General features: G+C 41.9%; 1 protein-coding gene across 1 annotated transcript; it reads left to right on the forward strand.

The window, feature by feature from the left end:
* Window positions 1–12,494: 12,494 nt before the first annotated feature.
* Window positions 12,495–19,059, forward strand: cdk7 (cyclin-dependent kinase 7; the record flags this gene model as incomplete). Its single annotated transcript, XM_079221932.1, has 12 exons — window positions 12,495–12,560; window positions 12,767–12,826; window positions 12,919–12,952; window positions 13,051–13,118; window positions 13,260–13,328; window positions 16,036–16,146; window positions 16,335–16,453; window positions 16,858–16,957; window positions 17,057–17,143; window positions 17,237–17,386; window positions 17,881–18,019; window positions 18,686–19,059. 12 exons carry the CDS (start codon window positions 12,495–12,497, stop codon window positions 18,712–18,714), a joined length of 1,032 nt encoding a protein of 343 aa, XP_079078058.1. The 3' UTR covers window positions 18,715–19,059.
* Between the last annotated feature and the right edge of the window lie 1,161 nt (window positions 19,060–20,220).

Raw genomic sequence — 20,220 nt, forward strand, 5'->3', positions numbered from 1 at the left:
TACTGCAGACTTACAATGCTTACAAACCTGAGAGCACAAAAGGTTTACAGTATATACTGAGAATTACCCACCTCCTACACTCTGCTAATACACCCTCTGACATTCTGAACGATGTGTGTGTGTGTTTTCTCTGTGTACATTCTTGTACCAGCCCCCGCTACTGTACTAACAGCTGATCCCCATCATAATACCCAACAGGCCTCAAAGCACATGCTCACAGTCCACCATCCGCAGCACCCGCTTATCCTTTTAGGGTGCCTCCCAGCTGACATTGGGCAAGAGGTGAGGTACAGGACAGGTCGCCAGTCAATTACAGGGCACACATGGGCCATTTAGAGTCGTCAATTAACCTAACATGCACGTGGGAGGGAACAAGAGTAAATCCAGGTTTAAACCCAGATCCTTCACGTTGCGAGGCAAAGCGCTAAATACGGCACCACCGTGCTGCCCCGTGCTTACAGTGTGATGGACTAATCATAATCCACAGCGGTATTTCAGTGTGAGACTGCACATAAACAGAATCCAACCTTGAGGTCAAAGTTAATGGTTAGTCGTTTTTCTTGTGCATTTGATAGATTAAATACAAATTAAAAGGTTCGTTACTAAACCCTCTCTTTGGCCATAAAGTTTGCCAATCTGAACCCACAGTCTTTCAAAGCTGACTTATAAGGGTTATTGATGTAGGTTCTGCTAACCCCATGGCGGTTAAGAATGAAAAAGACATAAAGGACCATACATGTTTAAGCTTGTGAACTCCAAGTTACTTATGTTACGCGGCCAACTTTATACTGCCAGTCATTTTCCAAAGCATACTAACACTTTTTCAAATTTATTTCCAACTTTCCCAGAAGTCATTGGTTTTCATTTTTTCGTCACATTATTTTCACATGGTAATACATGTCTTAGGAAGGACTGTTCGGGAAATCATTCCTTGTTGTTGCCTTTGGAAAATCTTCCCAAAGGTGAGATTTGTAAATTAGCTATCCAACAGCTACCTCAGCAATTCCAGTTATTCTTTGTACACTGCTATTGTTTGTCTTTTGTGTTTGATGTCAAGACAACAAATACTGCAATACTGACAAAATCTAAAATCTCAGATGTCACAGCTTGATTTAACTCTTCTACTAAAAACATTAACAACAGACCCTGCTTGCTGCATAAACACAGGACAACGAGGGTTATATCAATCAGTAACACTGACACACAAGTAGACTAGGCTAAATGTTTAGTTTGATGGATTACCAGATGATTTTTATACACCATTAAGACCAATAGAAACCACTGGCTGCCTGGAAGTTGGGAAATCAGTCCAAAAACATATGGTATGCTTCGGGAAAAAAGTGATGTACAATGTAAACGATTTGCATTTAATGAGCTATAACATGCAAAGTCACCACTGTGGCCCCTAAGTAAGGTTTGAGTATTCAAAGTTTTACAGAGATAACCAAAAGATAGAGAGTCTAGGCTCAGTCCCAACTTGATAGTACAATGCCCACATGACAATGTTTGGTCCTCCAGGAACCTCCCAGTCCCTAATGTCAGCTTGGTGACTCGCTCTTATGGCATGTGTGAAAACCAACCTGTCTGTCATGTGACTTCGGACAATGACAGGAAAAAGAGACAGCTGCCAACTACAACATTACACACGCACACGCACACACGCACACACACACACACACCGCACACCGCACACACACAAAAGAAACCGCTCCACTTTAGGTGGTGCTCTTAAGACTCCGAGCCCTCTCACAAATATAAGCCAGTATGACAACAAAATGGTGTCATGCATTAGTACATTCTTCATTCTGGGCCATTACTGTGTAAACCACTTAGCTGGGTCATATTCCTCCTCCCTCCCCGCTGCTCACTGCCCAAAGCTGTGTTAGTTCTCTGTTACTGGCAGACAGGCTGATAGTTTATGTAAGTCTGACCCCTCCTTGGGCCTCCCTCGCCTAGCCTGAGCCTCACTGTCTCCTCTCTCCTCTCTCTCTTACACACACACACCTCGACTAGCCTCAGACAGCAGGGTGATTGTGAGAGGCCAGACTCACTGCATAAATAGCTTTATTATGTTCTCAAAACTACCAGCGCTAACCAGCTTCGCTCTCAAAAAGCATAAGGTCATCCGCTGTGCTGGATGTGAGAGGCTGTGAGTGAGACACTCCTCCAGCATGTTGCCTTGCCCTTTGAAAACAATTATGATAAAGCATCGATAATGGCATACAGATGGACAGAATCGAGATGGTGAATAATAAAGACAAAACAGAGGAAGACTGAATCTGAGTGTGAGTGAGAAACAGAGTGAGAGGGAGAGTGAGATGGCAGCAGAAACACAACCTTTTAAGGCTGCATACCCAGCAGCCCCAGTGCCTGAGGTGGACTCAAAAATAGCTCATACACACAAACAGACAGATGCGCGCACACACACAGGCACACACATTTACACATCCACAAGCACACCAAACGCCCGTGTGATTACACAAGGTGAAGAGACTCTTTTTCTCCTTTTCTTTGATGTGAGAGTGGAGTGGAGGCTTTGCCATCCCTGGCTGTAGATGAGTATCTCAGAGGGATGATGAACATTGTCTGTCTGCCATTTTCATTTTTCATTTATCTCTTTTTCTCTTTTATTCCAGCCCTCTAGTGAAGGGGCAATCATGTAAACCAAAGTTTCTAGAAGGATCCAATCTTTGGTTGGAGACAAATCAAAAGGAATGGCCCCGGCCTTCTAATACTTCCAAATCTAGTGGGCACACGCATCAGTTTTCAAACTGGAAGTCGATTAGTCCTCTGCCTCAAAGCAGAGCACAGTGAACGAAGCCATCTTTTTACCCTGTCCACATCAAAGAGCGTATTCTGTTTTTTAAGTGAACACTATAAAGCTTCTATTTGGATTTGGAAAAACAGAATAAAATCCTTTCCCCTTCCCAGCTTAGAAAGGATGGCACAAGCATGTGTTCAGCTGTAGGGCAGCTAGAAGGACAATCATAAAGTACCATGTGTGGGACAGCCGTAATAGAAAATGATGGCCTTGCAGCACTCTGTGCAGTCCCACATGCACACAGTCCTCTAGATGAGCCATATGCCAGGTAGCACTAAAACCATCCTCACCTAACTACCCCGCAGAAGCAGATGAATGTTAAACCATTTTAACTGCAGCAGAAGCCACAAAATGGCTGTCAGCAAAAACACCTCCCCTTCTCCCCAACTGTCTTCCTCCTTCCCCTCACCTCACCCCCTCCCCAAACCTCTGTTCTCTCCCCTCTTCTCTGTGCTACCTCTTTCCTTTACCCTCCTACCTCTCCCTCCCTCCCTCTTTCTGTGTGCTCTGCCAAAAGGTGCTCCGGTGCTGATATTCTGTTCAGAGAGCCTGCCAACAGTTAGATTTGTCCTTGGATCCCGTTCACATTCCCTCCTCCCCCTCTCTGTGATCCTACTTCGACCCGAGGTATCCAGCTCAGAAGGGGATACACCTAATCGATTTCTCATGCTTTAATTTAAAGGTGGCATGGGCATCTCATTACCCAATATGGGGTTTAATGGTCTGCTTCATACTTTTATGCCACAAAAACACAGCCGGAGTTTCAACTCCCTCAAACCTGTGAACAAGACAAGATCAATGGTTCTGTCCGAGTCTGAATCGCCTCTACTGTCAATCCCTCAACCCCATTTCTTTACATCTAGCCACTCAGCCGCTCATTTCCACACCGTCATTCCCTGAACATTTTGTCACACTTTGCCTCACTCAGCTGGGCTTGTCTATTTATCTTCTGGTGCTGTGGTTGTGGCTGAGGTTTCTGGGGGCTGCTGATAACACTGGGGTACTGTGATTCACTTTGTCCCGTCATCTTTCTCCACACAGCCAAAGCATGGCCAAAAATGTCTCACACCCACGTGAAAGTGATCAGCTATTGATAAATGAAACCAGAGGGGAGGAGCGCTGGATTCCACCAAGCCCACCACATGTCATTTTTGTATGCTGGCATCTCTGTACTCGTGCTACAGTGGACTTTGTGCTAACAAACCCAAATGAACGCAAAGTGAGGAATGAAACACTCCTCGCATACTGAGTGTGCTTCAAATAGCAACTTCCACAGCACTTGACATAATTCATGTGGCAGTTGAGTTGTCCCTCTCCAGCCTCTACAACAAGTAGATCCATACAAACACAAATATTTCAAATATGCTGTACAGTCAAATATGACATAACTCTTGACAGACTGAAGGAGAAACAACCATCAGCTCTCTCTGCATGTCCCAGACTGTGATGGTATGTGATGGACTATGAAGATGCAGGATCCAGTAGGATAACATTTGAACTAAGTGTGAACAGCAGTGGTTGAGCTGGTCTTTGATCCACGTGCAGTGGACACTTCACCCCTTGACCTAATTAGACGTGTGTTCTTACTGCCATCTAATCACCAAGTTATTACACAGTCTGCATGGAGACTGAGTGGTCCAGCATTGTTTTGGGCGGTCTGTGTCTACGTGCGTGGATGTGCGCGTGGTGCTTTGAGTATGTGCACGCGTGCGTATGCTTAGTCGTAATTTGTTGGCATGTAACTACAAGCAATTCCACATATTTCACGTCAATTAATTTTTCACAATGAAAACGGAGACATAGCATAATATATATATATATATTTTTTAACTACTTAGGTTCAGAAAGCATGTAAAAAGAAAGGATGAAGGGCAGACACAAATCAGCTATTAGCATTCATAAAAACACGAAACACATTTATAGGAAAGGTGTATTCAGGTGTGGAATGTGGCGAGTCAACCGGGACTACTTACCCATGTCTAATGTTGTCACACACTCGGCTCTAACGTGTAAATATTTTATCAAGATCATTTACAATCCATTTAGACACATTTTACACGAGCCTCGGATGGGATGACAGCCTCCCGGGGAGCTGTCAAACGGTGCCAGAATATATGTAGGTGTATCTTTTTTGACAGAAAACCCCGAGGAAAATGGCGTCAACGGTGCTTAGGAAAGAAGAAAAAAAACGAAAATAGGATTTGCAGCCGATCTGATGACAGAAGCAAGGTAGGCACGCAGGGGGGACAAAAAAATCCAGTTGGAAACTTGGCGCTTATGTCCAATTCCTCACAGAAATAATATATTTCGAGGCTCGTGCGGATTGACTCGTGTGGTGCGGAGCCGCGGCGGTGCAGAGCGCGTCTCCGCTGCCTTGCAGGATCGCTGGTCACTCGGGGAGCTGTACAGCGCTGAGATCCCTCGCAAATCCGCTACTCGGTAGGTAGGGGAGGAGGGGGGGAGTAGGACTATTGCAGTCAAAACAAGCCCGCATCCGACTACAAGCCCAAATCCAGCGGGAAAATGTCAGCGGCCAGACCGTGCTTTCATCCGCCAGGACAGGAGACTGAGGACCCGAGGCAGGAGACGGTGGTTTGGGTCGCTTCCCCTCGCCGGTTGCATCGGATCAGGGCTCTCTCTCTCTCTCTCTTTCTCTCTCTCTCTCTCTCTCTCTCTCTCTCTCTCTCTCTCTTTCCGATCGGCGAATGTCAGGTCCCGGAGCCTGGTGTCTGGTAATGATCTCACCCAGCAGACTGAAAGCTCAGTGGCCGAGCAGAGGAGAGGGGAGAGGAGAGGAGGAGCGACATCGCCTCCAGCTGGCAGCAAACACGCTCAGCGCGTCTCCCTTTGCAACCTTCCCCTAATTCCCATGGCCTTCTCCTGTGGGACTGTAATACAAAGGGTGAAAGCAACATCTGGCAAAAGGCCTGCTGTTTTGACTGAGTCACTGCTGTAAGGACTGAGTGAAGTTTTGCACTTTTTTTTCAACAAATACTGATACATGTCTGTATAGCCTAGTGAACTTTAGAGTGAGATATGTAATATATATTTAACATGCATATTTATTGGATAAATGTGTAGGATAATTATAATTACAGAATGTTGGTTAAAAATGTCTGGAACAACTTTGGCAGTACAACAGATGCTGAGATTAAAATTCTTCAAACACAAATACATAAAATAGATGAATAACATAAAAAACAGATAAAACTGATGAAGAAATAGGTCTATCCTACTCAAAATAAATAGTTTTAAAGCACAGAAAGCTCGATCTGAAATAATATAATCAGTGTCTCCACTCTCTCATCTACAATAGACAGCCATGCAAACCTCTGCTGAGTCATTACTAAAAACATAAATCTAATCAGATGATTTATTTGCCATCCTCGGGGAAGTTTTGACATGAAATATGTTGCAAACCCGTGGGGTAACCTATAAATAAAGTTTATCACCATTGTCTTAATACGAAATGGTTTGCCCATAAACCAAAACTACTTGGATGACTTGAGATTATGTTATTTGACAGGTAGAGTATAATTAAGTCCAATTTAAGTGTGTGTTCAGTGTGTGTTTACTGTTTACTGAGACAAAAGTTGCCACAACATACTTCACACGCTTCAGAAGAAGACAGGAAGGGTGTGTGAGCGGGGTTGAGTGGATGAATAAAGGTAGATTAAGGTGTGCTGGTGCTTTCCCCTTAATATGTCAAATTACAGCAGGGTGGAAAACCCACATCAACACACCTTGAACAAGCCACAGTTGTTCCGTTGCAGTAATTCATCATTGTCATAAATTGTGTTTATATCGTGTCTTCCATGCAAACCTTGACCTTCCTTGTATGGAAAACATCCTTTAACATTAACATGTAATGCAAATGATGTCAGATGACCTTTCCCTCTTGGTGCCCCACAGTTACTAGCTGTTTCTCATCCCTGGTGCGTGTGTGTGTGTGTGCGTGCCCACGTATAGAGCACCCACTGGGAGGTATTTCATTAGCCGGGGTGGTATTTGTGATTGTGTGCTCAGTAGCATGTAAACACTCAGCACAGTTTCAAACTTAAAAAATGTGCAATGCCCTCAGTGGTTTGGGTGTTGTTACTTTTCACTTCCCCTGCTGTTGCACATTGATTAGATTCACAAGTGCGGTATGTGTGAGTATAAATGTGTTTATACTGGAGGCTCTATTTCATTGTGTGAGTGTTTGCCTAACAGCAACTGTGTATTGCCCATTTACTCATTTCTCCACTTATGGGCATTGGGCCACTATTGTATTACTGCATGTGTGTTTGTGTGCATGTTATTTACATCTTCATGAGGACCAAATGCCTTGACAATTATTGTGAGATTAGAAAAAAACATGAACAATTATGATCATTATTGCTTTTAAGATAATTAAAAAAACAAAATCCAGGAATAATGCTCAATAACAAACTACAGTTACAACTGTATTTTGGGTTTAAACTGAGCTCCAAATAAAACATAAGGCTCATGGTTAATGGGTATTGTAGGGTTTTGGAGATAAATTCTATAACTGCATAAATATACAATAACAAACAAGTGTGTGTGTGTGTGTGTGTGTGTGTGTGTGTGTGTGTGTGTGTGTGTGTGTGTGTGTGTGTGTGTGTGTGTGTGTGTATTGATTTGGGATGTGTGCAAAAATACAAAGACACCCCTGAGAGTGAGGGGTCAACAGCTGCTCTCCAACAACCAATCAATTGCAGTGTATCAGTGTGTATACATAGACACATATGCAAACACACACACACACACACACACACACACGGCAAGATACAGACTGTTCTTGAATCTGTTGCCATGGATACAAGATACAGGCAGCCAAGAGGGAGCAGTTTTCCAGCTTAAACTGTAAATATTGAATTATGATGGGGAAGAAAGAGACAGCAGAGCAGGGCAACGCTCCTGTCTGAATGATCTAAATATCTAGATAATCCTTTCATCTCTATTCACCGCTACAGGAAATCTGTTGCATCATTCATGTTCATCAAGTTCAACATAAAAAGATCAATCTGTCGTCTCGATTCAGCCATTTATCTGACTCTATCATACAGACTGAGAGCTGGCCCCATTCCTTCATGTCTCCCTGCCTTTTTTGTCTGAAACATCTTCACTCCCTCAAGTGGGATGCAAAGTAAATGCTTCCCCATGCCTGATTTACAATACATAAAAGTGAATCTCATTCAAACCACTTTACCAAATGCTGATGCTTTTATGTGGCAACAGTTCCTCTGTGGTTTCATCGATGGGGAGAACGGAGATTGAGATAAAGAAATGAGGAAAAAAACAGATTTAACAATTAATAAATGCTTTGGCAAATGTTTTAAGTGGGGCCACTGGAGAGAAGGATTTAGAGAAGTAGAAAAGAGATGCTCTGAAGGTGAATGTCAATAATTGGTTGCCTGTCTTTATGAATAATATAAGCAGTGGAGTCAGCAGAGCTTAAATAGTAATAACACACTGTATTCATAGCCAAACCTCTGCACTTGACTGCGCTGGGAAAGGCAGCGACGAGAGTCAACGTGCTAACCTTGAGCTGACATTGCGAGCAGGAGAGACTCACGTTCAATCAATGAAGGGCTTCTCTCAGGGAGTCCACTAATCTCACAGGGCAGCAGAGGGTTCATCAGCGCTGAGAGACCCCTGGGACTGACAGAGGTAATGGGGTTAGCTGAGAGAGAGGGAGAGAGAGAGAGAGTGTGTGCATGTGTGTGAGCAGGAGAAAAGGTGGTCGCCATGCGTAAGACAGTGAAAGCATGCAAGGAACAAGCAAGTGTGCGTGTGTGTGATAGCGTGCCCTTGTGTGTTGCGAGTAACAGTGCATGTATGTGTGTGTGTGTGTGTGTGTGTGTGTGTGTGTGTGTGTGTGTGTGTGTCAGAAGGAGCAAGGGCCATGCTGATAGAGTGAGAAGTTAATGGGACGTGTGACAAGGTTGATTACTGAGGCCTCAGTGATCTGACTGGGTTAATGAAGTAAACGACTTCTTGGTTCTTGGATAACACACTGCTCTGGCTATCTCCTGCTCCTGATATACTCTGATCAACCAAAATGGCCCTCTCTGCTCCCTGAATTACCTACCTACTGTTTGAATCCATCTCGGAACACACATTTAACCCGTCCTCTATTTGTATCTCCAAATGTATTTCCCTATACTGTTCACAATCAATTAAGATGAAAAAAACTGAACATATACGCAATATACAGCAATTCATTCAAACAGAACTGCTCAGCACAGTGTACAGTCTCCCTGAAGGACTAAAGTGGCCACCTGCTGTTTGCACATGCAGTCACACTTGCGTATACAACGCTAGACACACACGCACAAACAAAGGGAGAGAAAAAGTTTTTGGAAGACTTTGTTCTCCATTTGGGGCTGAGATAGAGATTCTTCTAATGAGAGCGATAACGACGTCTGAGAGGAGATGCAGACCAGAAAAAACAACAACGCAGATGGGAGCTAAGACAACAACAAAGACAGCCCTAAATGCAGTTGACTGCGGACTCCCTGCTGGCTCTGTCTATGTGAAGAGATGACATTGCGCCCATCCCCCTGCTACTTATAGGGACATTATCATAATGTTGTCTCTGTATGAGCCGAGCTATCAAGTGGGCTCATCTTGAAATCCTCCACAAGCCTCGGTGTATGCTGATGCCTCAGATGCTGGAGGAAGACAATAGGGAGCTAAAATAATAAATTCTGACCTAATGTTTATTCAAACTGACAGTTCTGGCATCTAACAATGCAGCCCAGGACTGACAGCACCAATTTGATGAATCTCAGCGTTGGTTGTAAACAAACGGCAGCAAGGAAGATAATGGGTGTCCTTCTGTTTGTCCTTCTGTTTTAGTATTGTCTTGTCACCATAGACATCTGCAAAGAATAAACGTGAAATGAGCAAAGTGAATAATGTTGTGGACTATGTCGCAGTAAATCATAAATTAGATACATTCTCGTTCAATCTCGGCTTTTATGCTTTACTAAGGGAAAAAAACATGCAACATATTAAGAATGAAAGCGTTCCGTATACACATGAATAATGAATAATTAGTTCTCAGAAACAGATATTGTTTGTCACAACTTGTGTGAACCTTCACACCTCAAACATCCACCCTATACATCCTGTTGTGTTATAACTGTGCATGTGGTCAGATACAGCTGCATTTGTGTGCGTGTGTTTGTGTGGGCCCATGTGAGAGAGTCAGAAACAGAAACAAAGAGGAAAACTCCCTCGATGAAAGAACACTGCCACTTCCCCTGAGACTCTGTGAGCAAAACGAAGAAAGAGACGTACAGGTGTACGATACGGATCGCTGCCATAGCACTGAATCATCCTTTTACCTACACATTCAATCAGTGTATCAGAATTCCTTTTTAACCTTATCTTTCCGATATAGTGACCTAATAGAGAGCATGCAATCTAACTAAAATGTCCAATGGAGAAATATGACCAACTAACACAGGAAGAGGAGGTCAATGTGCAATATCCCAAATTCTGTCTGAAATTCATCTAAATATTATGGCATGTGCTTTGGGCAAATTGAAGCTTTTGACAGTGTTATTTTTGTTCAGAAATGGCCTTTGGATTATTAGATCCAAGTTAGTGTTAAACAGGGTGATGCAAAGAGGGAATTAGCTGTAAGCAACCAACTGAAGGCCTCCTCTTCACTCTCTCAAAGACAACTGGCCAGATTATCATGGCTATACAATCAGTGTACAGTGTTGAATGAAGTGGCCACATACCACAGGCACACACAAACACACAAAAGACACCTGTCCTGCATTTTTTGTTTACTGTACATTGTGTGAACACTGTCCCGTCTGAAGCTGCCTCCCAGCAGCAGGATGTGGTGGTGCGACACGTCCTCGCTCAACAACACCCACTTCCTATGAGTTTGATAAACAGCCCTGTGGTTTCGCTCTCCTCCTGGCCGTCAAACAGAGGTAGGCCTGAACACACACGCACACACACACACACACACACACACACACACACACACACACACACACACACACACACACACACACACACACACACACACACACACACACACCAGCTCAACAGCATCACCATCTGCTAATGTGACATATAACCAGAGTGAGTTGCCGTGTATAATGTTACCCATGCTATCATGAGATTTACTGTGAAAACTGTGTAAACGCCACCCGAATCACTTATGCCTCCATAACTCAGCTGCCACTCTCCTCATCCACAGCCTCAGCAAGAGCCTGAGAGGGATGAGCACAATAATGCCCTCAAATCATAACAAGAATTAGAGAAGGATATCAAGATGTCACATTTGTTTTAGAGGGACTGATGTAAGTGGGTCTGAGTTATGTCCACCAATGGACAGTTATGTTCCACATTAAGGCCGCCTGGGCGTCTCTAAAGGTTGAGGATACAATGGCAGTAAAGATTTAGACTGCTGCTGAAGTCTCGTCTCTTCTCTCGTCTTCTCTTTTCTGCATGGTTGCATGGGCACATACGGTCCTGTCAGTCACGTCTGTGAGCTGTCAGGATATGAATGTGTGAGGGAAGACTGAGGGGTGTATTAGGCCTGCTGATCCTTCACACTCCTCTTGTCAAACTTTACATGAAAATGAAAGTCAGTGGGAGAGAGAAAGGGTGCATATGTGTGTGTGTGTGTGTGTGTGTGTGTGTGTGTGTGTGTGTGTGTGTGTGTGTGTGTGTGTGTGTGTGTGTGTGTGTGTGTGTTAAGCAGGGAGGGTCAAAGGAGAGGAGCCGTGCCTAATCCTTTGGGATGTGAGGGTATCTACTATGTATGTAGAGATGTGTTCAGCGGTGCATGGATCACAAAACCTTCCTAACTGACAGAGGAGACTCCCAAGAGACCATTGTCAAACTGGTAACTGCAACAACAAAAAAAGCAAAGAAAAAAAGGCTGAACTGGAACATAACAGTACTGCAAATTGCATCATAGCTGTGAAATGTTACAGGACTTTGAGAACAGATACAATCTGAGTTGAGATGAGATGATTCAAATCGCAGTATATATATTTGTATTTGTCGTAAAAAGAAACCTTATGATATTTGTCTTGTAATATAGTAAAAATCTGTTACACAAGTTTGTTTATCTTTAGTTGCTTAAGAAATCCTTCCAAGTGTAAGTGTATTTATATATACTGTATATATTATTGTTTGTTTTGCTCATGGTAGTGTGTACAAATATTCACAATCAGAACACAACTCTTTACTCATTCCATGACCGAAAAGGAGCAGGGAGAAGAAAAAAAATCGTATATAACTCATTATTATTAATAATAATAATAATAATATTTGTAGTCGTAGTAGTAGTAGTAGTAGTAGTAGTAGTAGTAGTAGTAGTAGAAGTCCCACGTTATCGTCATAATAAAGTAATGGTAACATTTATAATGGCAAACACACTTCATTAAATGATACAGTAAAACCATTAAGGGCACGGCATCCGCGACATAAATTAGTATCAAAATAATTCCCTGTATTGCTCAAAATGAAATACAAAGTATCACATCGTATCGCTACAAGTTGATTTCGTGTTTCAACAGTGAACCGCTAGGTGGCGGTGTTGCTCAATACAAACCCCCTTTAACCCGGAAAAAGAACCTGCGGACCTTTAACTGGGCAGGAAGTGTCCTCATGAAACTGACAGTTAGGCACCATGGCGCTTGATGTAAAATCCAGAAACAAACGATACGAGAAACTAGACTTCCTCGGAGAGGGTCAGGTAGGAAGAGCCATGACTCTGTTATTCCGGTCTTCACGTGTGTCTCTGTTCTTCCCCTCGCGCGCTCTGAATGGCGTTGTAGAAAGCACGTGAGCGAAGCTAGCAAGCGTTAGCTGTTCGCTAATGTCAACAAAGCCTTGTGGTTCATTGTGCTGACAGCAGCAGTGGTGTTTCTCTACTTATCGCTCTCTTTTCCTCTTCTCCAGTTTGCCACAGTGTACAAAGCCAGGGACAAAACGAACGATACCATAGTGGCCATTAAAAAGGTAAAATGCATTATCTTACATCTAGACATCTGGTAGCATTTGTGTGCTCTGCAGACGCTAAACACCAAGCATGTTGTCTTTTTTTCTGGCAGATCAAGGTTGGCCACAGAACTGAGGCTAAAGATGGTAATTCAATACTGACTGACTTTTAGCACACATTTTATGTTTTTACCACACAGTGCAGTTCATTGCCAGCTGCCTAATTAATGATGTCTTATCCATAGGTATTAATAGGACTGCTCTCCGAGAGATCAAACTCCTGCAGGAACTACATCATTCAAATATCATTGGGGTGGGTACAATTATATATTTATAATATTCGTATTACTATGTTAATGGAATTACTATTACTTGTGAGGGAAAACTACCGTGTTGTAAGTATTCTCTTGCACTTGCACTGAGTATTAACATGTCATATTCTGGGTGGTTTTAGTTGCTGGATGCCTTTGGACACAAATCTAACATCAGCCTGGTGTTTGATTTCATGGAAACAGACCTAGAGGTGAGACAGTTTCTTGCCTTTTCAGAAAATCTCTGTCCGTTTCTGTCTTTCAAAGGACATACTGGAATAACATGGTACACTATTATGCAGACCCATACAATAACCAATTGAGAAGTTGTTCTCATTTTGATTTAGTTAAATTGTAAGAGTTTGTCATCAGTTCACATTTCCTTGATAATTTGTGTTGACACAAATAAAAAATGTTGTTTCCTGAAACCTTTCATATCTCAAACAGTCTTAACTGCATTTCCTGACGGTGTTTTAAATAACTTTTTTCCAGGAAAGATATTAGCCAAGACTTAAAATAGTAAAGCTCTATTGGTTTTCCTATCATTAACATGGATGCATCGGATGTCGGGCAGATACTAATTTAAAGTATATATATATATATATATATATATATATATATATTCACATTATTATATACTGGAAATTTGTATTCCTGTTTAGGTTTTGACCAAGTTGTTACAGCATTAACAATGTGTACACTTGCATTGTAATGTCAGTTAACTTTAAGGATGTACTATTTCTTTGCAATATAAATAACAATTCAGCTAATGTACATGAATGTATTTATTTGTTACAGTTTGTTTTCCAGAGTTAGGAAAGCAATGTTTAAGTCAAGCCTGAAGCTGCCTTACACACAAAAGAATGATCTGAGTCTGTTCACACAGTGAGACATACAGCTATTGATTAATTAAAACTTATATCGGATGGGTACTATACAATGTTGTCTGTGTGAAGATTTTACAACACGCATTCATGGTTGTAAAAAACCCTGTTATGTTGCATTTCATTAGTGGGTCACCAGATGGAAATTTCAGTCTTTATTACCTTCTCCTTAAGGGAGAGAAAGAGAGCATTTAAAAGCTGGGTTATATGAAATACAGAGTAGCACTGAAAATATCAGCAAGATTGCAGCGCGAGTGCTCCTGTTTAACCATTAAGTGGTTCTGCAAGGTCATGGAGGCTTTTATTTTCCTTCTCTGGTCTGTTTTAGCATACAAGGCTCCAGATGGGCGCCCACCACCAATATATCAGACTCTAATAGAACGATGCAAAACAAGATAAATACGCTTTTAAAAAAAATCAATAACACTCCACTCTTGGCTCTCACAGTGAATTGATGCCATTAGTGTTTTACATGCAGCAGACAGACACGAGGATGAAATATGATGCTCATCTTATCCCCGGTGCTGAAAGACTATTTTTAGGCCACAATGTTACATTTGGCTGCATGAGCTTCGCAACTAAAGATGTTTGGTGTTTTTCTTATTAATAAAATGAAGTAGCAGGATAGTGAAGTCGGTTGGATCAGGAAACACTCTCCCCAAAAATAGAAAAAACTCTTTCATAGGGAAAAAAGGGAAGAAACCTTCGGGAGAGCAACAGAGGAGGATCCCTCTCCCCGCATGGACAGAAGCAATGTCATGTGTACAGAATGAACAACGTAACAGAGTTACAGCACATTCAATGAATATGACATGAAATTATTCATATAATGAGTAGTAGGCATGGACCACGATCCAGATAACCACGATCCATGTCAGCAGAAGGAGGTAGAGAGGAGGGGCATAAGCAGGGCCGTCATGGCAGCAGGCAGGACCGGCTCCAGACAGCCACGATCCATGGAAACTTGAGGCGAGGAAGCACAGAGGCTCCTGGCAAGAAGTAGAGTTAGTAATGTACATTGAAGAGGCATTAATTCATCCAGAAGGAAAGAGAGAAAGGGCTCCGTGTATCCTGATAACTGAAGGCTCTGGGCCCTATTCTCGTTAGTACATGAGCTGCAGCATTCTGGATCAACTGGAGAGACCCAAGAGACTTACCAGAGAAGCCTGATAACAAGGAGTTACAGTAATCCAGTCTTGAAGTATCAAATGCGTGAATCAATTTTTCTGCATCAATTTGAGACCAGATGTGCCTGATTATTATTATTTTTTTATGTTACGTAGGTGAAAAAAGGCAGTCCTTGAGATTTGTTTTATGTGGGAGTTAATGGACAAGTCCTGATCAAACATAACTCTGAGATTCTTTATGGTGGTGCTGGATGCCAGAGCAATGTCATCAAGAGAAACTATATCATCAGATAATTGATTTCTGAGGTGTTCTGGGCCGAGTAAAATTACTTCAGTTTATGTCCGAGTTCAACAACAGGAAGTTGCAGGTCGTCCAGGTTTTTATGTCTTTAAGACACGCTTGAAGTTTAGCGACCTGGTTGGTTTCATCTGGCTTGATCGACAGATATAGTTGAGTATCATCGGCATAACAATGAAAGTTTATGGAGTGTTTTCTGATAATATTGCCTAAAGGAAGCATATACTGTATAAGGTGAATAAAATTGGTTCAAGCACAGAACCTTGTGGAACTCCGTGACAAACGGCGGTGTTCATCGAGGCTTCATCGTTTGCCTATACAAACTGAGATCGATCTGATAAATAGAACCTAAACCAGCTTAGTGCGGTACCTTTTAATACCAATCGTCTAGTCTCTGTAATAAGATGTCACTGTCAATGGTGTCAAATGCAGCACTAAGGTCTTGGCTGCTGCTGTGTCTAAGTCTTCAGAGATATATCCCAGTTGTCTTTAGTTCCCTTTTTTGCTCTGATAGGAGTAATTCAATTTTTAATATGTAGTTCAAGTGTAATGGATGAAGATTATTAATTCTCAGATATCTGGCTTTATTTAAGCGTCTGTTTTTTTTAAGGTGATCATCAAGGACACCAGCCTAGTCCTGACTCCGGCCAACATCAAAGCCTACATCCTCATGACCCTACAGGGATTAGAGTATATGCATCAACACTGGGTCCTACACAGGGTAAGAGAACCCCACACACACACACACACACACACACACACACACACACACACACACACACACACACACACACACACACACACACACACACACACACACACACACACACACACACACACACACACACACACACACACACACACACACACTCAGTCAGTAATGTACATTTTGCTGCTTTGTATGTACAGGATCTGAAGCCCAATAATCTGCTGTTAGATGGCAGTGGAGTGTTGAAGTTGGCTGATTTTGGTTTAGCCAAAGCATTTGGCAGCCCCAACAGAGTCTACACGCATCAAGTTGTTACCAGGTCTGTGATTTTTGTCCATTTATTGTCTTAATAATGCAGATATTGTACTTATCTGTACAGTACTGTGCCTTTTTTTTGTTCACTAAACGAAAAGCTCATTCACCTAAATTTATTTAGATAAATGAATCCTCATGTGCTGAACTTTGTTAAATTCATTGTCTGTCATTTGGAGATACATTTGAGACTGGTTGATTAAATTCATCTTAATTTCAGCTACATGGGTAAATTAAGACATGTGTCACAGCACAATAAATTGTTGTCTCATCCCCTCTTGGCAAAAAAATCTCAGGGTTGAAGTCTTCTTCACAGAGAAGATGAATCCCGTTGAACTAGAATGGAGTAGCGTACTGAATGCCCGTTTAAGAGTTGTACAAAGTAACTCTGTTTATTGATCCGTTTTCTAGGTGGTACCGCTCCCCTGAGCTCCTGTTCGGTGCCAGGATGTACGGCGTGGGTGTTGACATGTGGGCAGTGGGATGCATCTTGGCAGAGTTACTCCTTCGGGTGCACAAACCTCACTTCAAAGACATATTCATAAATTAACAAGGAATGCTGTTATTTTTGGTTCCTTGCTTATGTCTCCGTTTGTCTCCTTTGATGTAGATACCATTCCTTGCTGGAGACTCAGATCTTGACCAGCTGACAAAGATCTTTGAGGCTCTTGGGACACCTACAGAAGATATGTGGCCTGTTAGTATCTGTTTTTTACCCAGTGATGGATGTTTTGGCTTTGCTCCCATGTGAAGCCCCTTGTGTAATTTGTTTGTCCTATATTTTCTGCAGGGAATGAATAGTCTACCAGATTATGTGTCCTTCAAAATATTTCCTGGCACACCGCTGGAACATATATTTAGTGCAGCTGGAGACGACTTACTAGAGCTGCTCCTGGGCCTGTTCACCTTTAACCCCTTGACGAGGACCACAGCTACACAGGTAATTGCTCAGTAGCTTTTTTCATAGTCACATTATAGGAATAATGTGACTGGTTAAATGTGGGCAGACAATGAATGTGAATGTGTTGCAAGAAAATTAAACAATCAAAAGTTAAACATTTCAATAACCTATTACCATAATGGTGAGTTTGATCAACATGATCCTGAGGACAGGTATCGAGATGTCTTTCAATCTACACATTTTCAACTATCAGCATTATGCTATTTATCTAGCTCTTTTGGAAATGGAAAGAAAGTAGCAACAAAGAGTAAGATACAAGTAATAAAACAATGTATTGCTTGTTTTTAATTTCTTGGAAACGGTTAATTCCTACTGGTTTTGGCATTTTTTTCCGACTTGATCCAGGGAGTAAGGCGACAAAGATAGACGTACAAGATGGTTCTCTTGTAAACACATATTTACAGTATACTTTTGTAAGGACGGATCATCAGCAGGTAATGTCATGATTTATACTGTTGTCTGTTTTTCTCCAGGCTCTGAATATGAAGTACTTCAGTAATCGACCTGGTCCCACTCCTGGTCCACAACTCCCCCGACCCAACGGTTCAGCTGAGGCTTTAAGGGAGAAGGAAATAGTCGGACTAAAGAGGAAAATCGAGGGCCTAGAGACAAGTAATCAACACATATTAGCTCACAGTTGATATATGTACGCCTAATGCTCCAAGTAACACCTTGATGTACCCAGTCAACTAAAGCTGGTCAATAATATAATGGTAAAACTGTTTTAAAAATTGTGGTTTAAACAGTGTCTGCCACAAAATGTTAGAGATAGATTCATCTCAGACCAAACTTACATCAAGCATGTTGTGAAATTTTAGTCTAGTGAACCGATCCTGTGTTCTCAAGGTTATGCACACCATGGTCCGAAATCTAGAATAGCCCTTGATTTGAACATAGCAATTCAAAGGGTGTTGGCTGCTCATTTAACTACAGTTAGAAATTCAGAATATAGCAAAGTAGAACACACACACACACACGTACAGTTTAGTGGATTGTGGTTGGATACATTTTACGGGAGGAGGACCTTGGTGTTACTGGGAGGTTCAAAGCTTTTCCAACTCCTGCTTCTGTGGTTTGGAAAATATCTGGCTTGACTATACGCTATACTCTATGCAACAGTATATTACAGAGAGAATTATCAAATACTTAAAGTAGGCGGAAACCTTAGATGTTAGCAGAGTTCTCGTTAGACTGGTTTTACTTGCACATGTAGTGTATATACAGTATGTCGCTGTATTGTTCTGAAGTGTTTTGTAACAACAGTCTTTGTATTTTCAGCTGTGATGAAGAAGAAGCTAATTTTCTGACCACATGGGACTTTGCTAATCAGATGATCGTCATCTTCACACCATTCTGTGTCTCAGCTTTTCCGCATTGCTCAGGATTGTCTACTGGAACGAAAACCAAAAGAAGTCCAGCGCAGAGAAAAAATGCTCAGATGTGGTAGACTTTATGACATTTTAGAAGTAGTAGCTGTTAAATCAGTTGAGAATTGTACCTACGGTTTGGTCAAAGGTGCTGCTGTCTGTAGCACCACATCCATTGATGTGCAACAGAGGTCAAAAGCGTCTGGTCTTCCTTCATTGTAACAATGATGCCTAAGCTCTGGGAGCCTGTTGTAATATGTATATTTATGTGACTGAAAAATAAGATCACCCAAACAAGCAAGCCTGATTTATTTCAAGTGTGTGTGTGTATATATATATTTAAATGGTGCAAATGCATAAATGGGATTTTCACGCAGGGGTCCGACTACCTTCGCTCACCATGAAACTACATTGGAATATATGATTCATTAGAAGTATTTCGCCTCAGTGATTGTAAGGCATGGTTGTGAGAATGTTCCTGCTGGTTCACACAAGAACGTCCAAACCGTCCACCTGATTTCATGTTTGAAGAATTCCCACGGTCTACTTATTCTGCCTTTTTGAATATGTGTGGACAGAATTACACCTGTGGTTTATTGACTCAGCATGTATCGGAGGGAAAGATGTGTGTATTTGTTAAACTGTGTGTGTGTGTTTCTGTGGCGTCGTGACCAACTTGACTAAGTGCATACCGCCGGTGCCACCTAATGTACCGGCGTGTGTGTGCAGGGTGCTTTGCTGTCTCTGTGAGGAATCACAGTACAGAACCCTCTTGCTGGCTGTCACCATGTGTTTAACCGGCGGAGAGAGAGAAACAGAGGTGAGATCTGATTGGATAAAAAGCATTAAGGAGCGCGTTGAGGTGGACCAGAAGCAGACAGACAGAATGACAGCAGAATGAACAGACAGGAGACGGGACCTGTGCAATGAGAAAATAAGCTAATAGGGAAAAATAATTATAATACATGTAGTGTATTTGTGAAAAACAATTACATTATAAAATAGATATAACTTTTAATTATTATTAAAAAAAAAAAAAATTACAAAATACCTATAACTTTGATTCTGTTTAGGCCAGCAGAGAAGGCTTAGCTGGCCCTGACGGTCTGCTACTGCTGTGATTCAACGCAGTCTGACATGTCGGAGGCCTGATGCTCCGGCAGGTGTTCTTCTGCCCTTTTGGTTTCCTGCCAAACTAGATTATGTCACAGCTTTAAAAACAAAATTAGTCTTTATATTTAACCAAATTAAAGTCTTTAACAAAAACAAAGACATATTTCTATGTGTGTGTAATGTTAAATGTCATCTGCTGTCATCAGTTTTCACAATGAGACCATGCTTTCATTTCCCTTGAGGGATGTCTGATGACTAGTTTTAATAAAAAAATAAAATGTAACCACTTTTTTAACCTGGATGGGTTTGCATTTGAGATCATGGTCCCATAAG

The sequence above is a fragment of the Taurulus bubalis genome, assembly GCF_910589615.1.
Source record: "Taurulus bubalis genome assembly, chromosome: 8".
Lineage (NCBI taxonomy): Eukaryota > Metazoa > Chordata > Actinopteri > Perciformes > Cottidae > Taurulus > Taurulus bubalis.